Source organism: Schistocerca gregaria, chromosome 4 (genome assembly GCF_023897955.1).
Source record: "Schistocerca gregaria isolate iqSchGreg1 chromosome 4, iqSchGreg1.2, whole genome shotgun sequence".
Lineage (NCBI taxonomy): Eukaryota > Metazoa > Arthropoda > Insecta > Orthoptera > Acrididae > Schistocerca > Schistocerca gregaria.
The window spans coordinates 32,007,136-32,015,429 of NC_064923.1; the positions used below are offsets into that span (position 1 = coordinate 32,007,136).

The 8,294-nt window shown below is 35.0% G+C and overlaps 1 protein-coding gene across 3 annotated transcripts; it reads right to left on the bottom strand.

Annotated features, from left to right (window-relative positions):
• Positions 1-2,898: 2,898 nt before the first annotated feature.
• On the bottom strand, positions 2,899-7,938 carry LOC126266805 (F-box/LRR-repeat protein fbxl-1-like). Of its 3 annotated transcripts, none has more exons than XM_049971347.1 (2): positions 7,610-7,938; positions 2,899-7,369 (listed from the first exon to the last, which is right to left on the bottom strand). In XM_049971347.1, the coding sequence occupies exon 2, from the start codon at positions 7,361-7,363 to the stop codon at positions 6,053-6,055; it is 1,311 nt and encodes a 436-aa protein (XP_049827304.1). In that variant the 5' UTR covers positions 7,364-7,369; positions 7,610-7,938; the 3' UTR covers positions 2,899-6,052. The 3 variants fall into 3 exon arrangements, with proteins under 3 accessions (XP_049827304.1, XP_049827305.1, XP_049827306.1); XM_049971348.1 differs by having other exon boundaries at positions 7,593-7,938; XM_049971349.1 differs by having other exon boundaries at positions 7,496-7,621.
• Between the last annotated feature and the right edge of the window lie 356 nt (positions 7,939-8,294).

Below are 8,294 nucleotides of genomic sequence, written 5' to 3' on the forward strand. Positions count from 1 at the left end.
ACATTCCAAGATGGGTGCATAAAGACAGTATGACTCAATTTGACAATGTTTCATTTAATAAAGCTCAAACTAAAAAAAATAACTGCATACACAGTAACCAATGCTGTCTCTGACCATAATGCACTGATAGATAATGCCTTACGGTATAGATACTTCTGAGAGAAAATCAGTTAGAAAACTAATTCAAGAAGTTCGAGCAAATTCAGAGGCATACTGACAATCATTCTTCACTTGGACAATTCGTGAATGGAACTGCAAAGGGGGACTGGTTAGTGGTACCAGAAGTACCCTCCAAAGTACTAGTGTGGATTAATGAACATGGAACAAATTTTTTAAACAATCGTTTAAAGAGATGACATGGGATGAAATTCATAATGAACCAAATGCCAACAAAAAATTTAACGTATTGCACGATAAATTCATATTATTATTTGAAAATAGCTTCTCTCATATGCTACTCAGAAAGGATGCCGTGTAAAGAACCACAGATCGTTAGGAGCATTAAAGCATCTTGTGAAAGAAATGGTGGTCCAACATTTGCTTTTCTGTTTTTCATTCACTTCTCATGATAACAGTTACCATCATCATGTGAAATAATATCTAACACGGAGTCTAGCGTAGGGAAGATATTCCCTGTAGGAAAGGTGCAGAAACATAACATGGCTTCTAGGCAAATACATGTTTCCATAACATCGAGTGCAAAAAAAGTAGAAAACGATCTTTGTGTTTCCATAACATCGAGTGCAAAAAAAGTTAAAAATGATCTTTGTGTGTTAGGTGAAAGCCACGGACGTGGAATTTCTGCACTGTTGACAGAAAAATGTAATTTAAAGGTATCAGGCTTTGTCAAACCAGGAGCGCCGTTTCGTGAGATAGCAGAACAAACAAATTCTGCTCAGATATCCAACTTAAATAAAGATGATTTTGTCGTAATTTTAGGTGGCTCAAACGATGTTTATCGGAATGAAACATACAAGTTAACAAAAGAACTGAAGAACTGTTTAAACAAATTAATACACACCACTATTCGCGTTGTAAACATACCACCTCGTTATGACTTGCCTGTCTGGTCGTGTGTAAACAGTGAAATTTGTGCTGCTAACAAACAAATCTCTGAAATATGTTCTGACTTTCAGAATGTAGAAGTTATTGACATACATGGCTTAGGTCGAAGGTTTTTCAGAGCTCATGGACTCCATTTAAATAAATTAGGAAAAGAACTTTTAGCAGAAAAGCTATTTACCAGTACCTGTGTCGTGAGGACACATGCACCAAGCTTAAAAATCGCCAGAAAAACACGAATTATGGATTGGTTTAAACCAAAAACTACAATCTCGTTAGAAGAAGCAGATCACTCTCACCAACTTGAAGACATATTATGTACTGATGCAGCAGGAGAAACCATCCCACCATCAACAGCCAGCCCAGCAGCAGAAATCAATCCACCAGCAACAGCCAGTACGACAGCAGCAACCACTCGACTCCCAAATAGAAAAATCAAACAACCATTGCACTTAAAGGATTTTTTAGTGCCAGTGAGCCTAAGGCAAATACAAAGGTAAGAAACGTTTTTATTGTACTGGTTCCCAAACATTTCCAACAAAAACTGTAAAGAAGGAAAAAGAATAGGAAGTGTAATAATCCTATAAAGAAAACTATTCTTGAAACCTTAGGCAAAAAAACAGCACTTTTCTAATGCACTTGAACGTAAATGGCATGGTTACAACCCATCAAAATGAAAGAAATTGATGAAATACAAATTTTACTCTCTGAATGTAAAAATGTTGTTTAAACGAGCATTGGCTTACAAAAGATAATATCATAATATTAAATAAGTTAAAAAATTTCAATGTAGCATCAAGTTTTTGTAGAAAAAATAGAACTCATGGGGGCTCGTGCATACTTGTAAATAACTCTGTAGAATATAAAGTAAAAGACGATTTCAATTTTCTAAATGAAGAAGGTGTATTTGAAAGCTGCTCAATTGAATTAGAAACACAAATTATTATTATTGTTTCTATATATAGAATCCCAGGTGTAGAGATAACAAAATTATTTTTACCAAAATTAAAAAATCTTTTACAGAAAGTCATCAATGAGAAAAAGAAAAAGGTATTAATAGCAGCTGATTTCAATATAAATTTATTCAATCAGACAAATGGCTCAATAAAGTTTATGGACTTAATCCAAAAATTTGGTTTCAAGGTAAACTTCCTGGAAATCACAAGGGAAAACGGAAATACAGGAAGTTGTATTGATAACATTTTAACAAATTATAAATTTGATGATGCAAAGAAGTTATGTGTGGAATTAGGACTCTCAGACCACTCTGCTCTGTTTATTGAAATAGCAAATGCAAATGAACCAAGTACTAAAAATACTTACAGCAAAAGACATTTTACTGCTGGAAATTTAAAACAGTTCTGCTCTAAATTAGAAGAGGTGGAGTGGCAAGTTGAAGATGAAACTCCAACCTCTGTACATTTTAACAGGTTTCTAGAAAGTTTTCTACATGTATTTAATGAAATATTTCCACTTAGAGTATTCCACACAAAGGTGTCAAATAAGCTAAATTGGATCACCACTGGAATAAAAATATCCAGTTGGAAGAAAAGACAACTGCACAAGGAGTTGAAATATAACAAAGACCCTGTTTTCATAAATTATGTCAAACGGTATAAAGGCTTATTTAAAAGGGTAGTGAAAGCTGCAAAAGAAATGGTAAATAATACATACATCTTGGCTCATGAAAACAAATCAAAGGCAGTCTGGTCTGTCGTAAAATCAGAACTGGGGATGAGAACTAACAGCAAAGTTATCTCCAAAATTAAGGTGGGAAATAAAACTATAACAAATCCTGCTCTGATTTCAGAATCATTTAACAATTTTTTTAATAAATGTATCAAAATCAGTTGCAGATGTAGATGGTTATACCAAAAAGGTAAAACTAGGTCAGAAGGCAGAAGAATGCTTTAACAAATTTAAAAAAATTTCAGCCAAAGATGTAGAGAACACTATATTGCAGCTCAAAAACAAAAATTCCGCAGGGTGGGATGTCATACCTACTAAAGTAGTTAAATCAGCTGCCAAGATAATAGCTCACCCCCTTTCCTCAATAATCAATAAATCACTCGAAGAAGGCCACTTTCCAGATGCCCTGAAGCATGCAGAGGTAAAACCTTTGTTCAAAAAAGGCTCAAGAGAAGATATGGGGAACTACAGCCCAATTTCTATTCTCCCAATTTTCTCAAAAATATTTGAAAAAGTGGTAGTAATACAAATAAAAAAATTTATAGAAAAATCAGACATACTGTCAGATAATCAATACGGCTTTCAGAAAGGCTAAAACACAGTAGACGCCATAAATAAGTTTGTGAAAAAAATTTGTTCTGCCTTAGACAAGTCTAGCAAAGTTGCAGGATTGTTCTGTGACCTCACAAAAGCATTTGATTGTGTAAACCATCAATTGCTCCTGTATAAAATGGAAAAATACGGAATTGGAGGTCGTGTTTTAGAGTGGTTCAGGTCATATCTCACAAAGAGAAAACAAAGAGTAGTTATATCATCAAGCAAGGGAAATATCTTCTCTGAATGGATGATTATTTCACAAGGTGTTCCACAAGGCTCTATTCTGGGTCCAATTTTATTCTTACTTTACATAAATGACTTGTCACTAAACATAAATTCACACTCAGTTTTATTCGCTGATGATACGTCTGCCCTCATCGAAAGCAATCACTCAGAACAAATTCCCTCAACTGTCACAAATCTACTAGACAGTTTAGAAAACTGGTTCCAACTAAATGGGTTAAAATTGAATATTGGAAAAACACATTTACTACAGTTTAAAACTAAAAACTGTAAAATAAATGAAATTCATATTGCCTGCAGAAACCAGGAACTGAAAGACTCAGATTGTGTTAAATTCTTAGGAATACATTTGGACCAAAATTTATCCTGGTCTTCACATATAGAATACTTGGCAAACATGTTAAACAGGCTGACCTTTGCTATGAAGCATGGAGATAAGAAAAGTAGTTTATCACAGCTATTTTGAAGCTGTTATAAGGTATGGCATTATCTTTTGGGGTAATACAAGCAAAATCATTAGAATATTAAAATTACAAAAATCAATTGTTAGAAATATGTGTAATGCAAGACCAAAAGAATCTTGCCGCCCACTATTAAGAAATCTAAAAATATTAAGTGCCCCCTGTTTATGCATCTATGAACTGATTATTTTTGTGTACAGTAACCCTACGTTATTCACAGACAATTTTAAGCATCAATACAGCACTAGAAATAAGACAAACTTCATGCTTCCTACTCATAGATTAAAGTTATATGCACAAACCCCAGAATATATGGGCATGAAAATCTACAACATGCTAAAAAAGAAACAAATAAACAGCATGGAGCTAGGGCAACTGAAACCAAACCTGCACAAGTTACTAGTGGAGAAATGTTATTACTCCATAGAAGAATTTATGAATGATTATGTGGAAGTCTGAGCAAGGAAACATCACCTGTAAATTAAGCTTAGCAGTTTTGTGTAAAATAAATGATTTTAAAAATATGTTTACTACGTAAACACTGCTGTTCTATATTACTTTGTGATACATGTAAACTGGAGTGTTGATATGTTGTTTTTGTAAAACTGTATATACAAATTGAAATTGTAATGTAAATGTAATGTTGACGAGTCCCCAGTACATCAGATCTGTGATTTGACTTTGTACGTTATGGGATAATAAAAATTCTGATTCTGATTCATACTCCGGAGAGTAAGCGAAAAAATCTATACAGTCACACAAACTGAGTCCTACGTACTCCAATAACAGACTAATGCATTTTAAAGCCTCTGTGTGCACGATTACAAGTTCGTTGATCATTTAGTCTTTGCGCTCTTCCTCTACCAAACATTCTGTTTATGCCATCCGTGTCACTTAACTGCCCAAATACCAAACCTCAGGCATAACTATTTAATTATTCACAGATATCATCACCACATCTTCACACCCAAAGGTTTGTATTGTACTTTAAATGAAAACATTCAGTCTAATTATAGCAGAAAACTTCATATTTTGATTTTTTTAAAAAATTGTGAACTGTGCCAGGATAACTGAAAAACTGGACAACCCACACCCAAATAACTGGAAGCTTGCTGTGTTTATGTATATGGAACATATGCATTCTAAAATCTTCTAATTATTTTTATATTTGGCAGCCTCAAAAGAATATTCTCTTTTTTGTGTGAACATAACAGTCCAATTGCTACATGTTAAGTTTTCAGTAGTCTCTGATATGCAGTACCAACTAAAAGCAGTAGTACTTCAAGTTTAACATTTATCTCAATTTTTCAGGATGAGCCACTACTCAAGCATTTTCTAACATTTGAGCATACTTCAAAGCAGATTAGTATTTTGCAGTATACAATAGTTTTTCTTGCTGAAGATTGTAGAGAAAAATGGACCATACCCCAAATCATAATTTCAACTTTTTGCAACTCATTACATCTAGTGCTCTGAGGCTCTAAAATCTTTTCCCTCCCCCCCTGCTACCGCGTGATGAACTTCTATCTTAGTTATAAAGCTATCACTCTTAAACCACGAGTAACAAAGAGGGTATAAAATAACTTAAGCACTCAGACTATAATATCTGTTGTATTTTTAAATTGAGAAGAATTTCGGTGCAAATACAAATTCCACAGACTACCACTAAATGGTTCCTACTATAAATTAAACACATATAATCATTAAATGTTGAGCAAGTAATAGAAAGAACAAGACACTTAAAGCTCAACAAAACCATCACATGGCTATTGACCAGAATGCTCGAAAGAGTTCATAAATAATATTAAATATTTATTTTTACAACTAAAGATCAGATAACTTATGAAGGCAACAAACTATGTAATTATCAATATGATATAATAAATTTATTCACATTTCTGAAATATCAGACAGATATGATGGCTCACAACTTCCACCATTCCAAGAAATGATGAAATGTTTCTTTGTAGAAACTGAAATTATAGTCTTTTTGACAGCAGTCACACCATTCTTTCAACTGACAGATTTGGCATCTGTAACTCAAGCTCATTCAGTGCTTCAATATCAACTTCCTCACAATATTTGAGATCAAGTTTTCGTAAGAATGGTAAATATGTAGGAAAAGACCTGAATGGTAAACCTTTTACACTGCATCCTGAAAGAATCAGTGATCTCAATTGATGAAGTGTCACCAACAATTGCATGCTGTATTCTGTGAGTTGCACACAACCAGCTATATTAAGATCTCTCAATGTCTGGCACTCTACAACGAATACAATGCCATCATCTGTAATACCTGAGCACCAATATAAGTCTAAAAATACAAGCTTTTTCAAGCTGCTTATAAATCTTAAGCCTTCGCCTGTTAGGAGACAGGAACAATGGAACGATAACTGTTGTAATAAAGGGCATTTTATGCAAATAGTTTGTGCCAACCTGTCATCCAGTGACTCATAGTAACTCAGATCCAACATCACCAGATTGGAAAGACTGCCACCCTCAAACACTGGCATCAATTTCTGTACACTCAGGTTTTCTAGACCGTACATCCACAGCTTCTTCAAATGTACAAGCGAGACTAATGTATCGAGAGATTCTTGAACCATTACTTCCCTGTAGTCACAAATTTTAAGCGCCTCAATCTTTTCACAGCATACTTTTAGAACTGGTATTGTGCTCTTTCCTTCCTCAACACTCCATGGCAACACCACTGACACAATTGTATCACGTTTCTTGCGTAACACATACTCCAAATCTTCGTTCCTGTAATAGCCAGAATAGAGGCCAATATGCTTTAACGATGGGCACCCATCGCCGATTGGTCGAAGGGATAAGGGCTTCTTTGCTGCACCAACAATTTCAAGCTCTGTTAGCTTTTTCCATCTCGCTATCACATTTGAGAATTCGTCAAAAGTAACAAGAGTATCTGGTATACTGAGCATTTCTATATTTGGACAATGCACTACTAATTTGTAAAGTGTGGAATAGTTAATTGTCGGATAGGAACTTATTTCTAAGCAGCTGATGTCCAATTCTACAAGATTCTTGCAGCACGACGATAAAGTCTCCAGGATAACGTCTGTTGGTCTCCTATGCAAATGAAAAGCTCGTAAACTTGGCATTTTCTGCAAACGCACCAAAATCTCTGGTTCGGATTCGTCAGAAGGATTATACAGCTTATCTTGCCATAGTGCGTCGTCACGAGAAACTCTTAACCAACGCCGACACACATATTGGGCGGAAAAAACCAGATCCTTCATATTAAGATACGAAAATATATGAAGCAATATCTCGTCTGGTAAGCTGTCCATGACAAACTGAAAAAGAAAAACGTGAATGCTAAATCAGTGAATGAAACTGTACGTGATGTGTACGTAGTTTTAAACAACTACCTAAACGAATTCGATATTATATACTTGGGTAATTTTAAATATAATGATTACAGTATCGTCTCTTCCACATACGCGAAGTCCCTTCCTTCGACCTTTTAAAGTATTAAGGAAAGAAGTCTTATGAAATTTAACGTTACAAACGTGTCACCTTTTAAATATACGTACTATACTTCAATGACATTCCACCAGGCTTCGTCACATGTGCTGCTGAAATAAACTTTCGTTGATATTTCTCGGTTTAGACGACAAGATCCGTACAAAAAAAAGAAAAAAAACTCTTCTCCTGTACACAACACAATTCACAGCAGAACATAAACACCACTTCATGCCCTCAACCAAAGACATTCAGCTTCGATGCAGTTTTACCCGTCTGTATGTTTTTGCCTCAATGAGATACTATACCCTCTCTGATATCAATTCAGTCGCATATCGACAGACTGGAACGGGAACTATTGAACGGTGAAGCGTAGCCGATTTAATAGGAACTTGAGTCATGTGAGGTGGTGTCGCCGTCAGCGTGGCCTATTTTTTTCTTTATTGAGTTTCGATTCCTGCCAAAGGGGGCGAGCTGGCAGCAGCTTAGTATGCCGCTCTTCTGCCTTCAGAATTTGTTTTAAAAAGATGAAGATAACAAATAAGAAAAACTGGAGACTTAAATGGTAACATGGCGAAAAAATCATGGAACTTAAAACATAGAACAAAGGGATGATGATGCTAATAAAATATATATGAAGTAATCTGACCCTCATGAGAACCCTGTGAGCGATACGTAGGGTGTTGTAGTATATCCCTAGTGTAATGGCTCAAAGCTGGTTCTTGAAACTTTAATAGACTTTCTCGGAATAGTTTA

Bases quoted from the DNA above. Each gene is read 5' to 3' on its own strand.
- LOC126266805 (XM_049971347.1), bottom strand. From the start codon at position 7,363: ATGGACAGCTTACCAGACGAGATATTGCTTCATATATTTTCGTATCTT.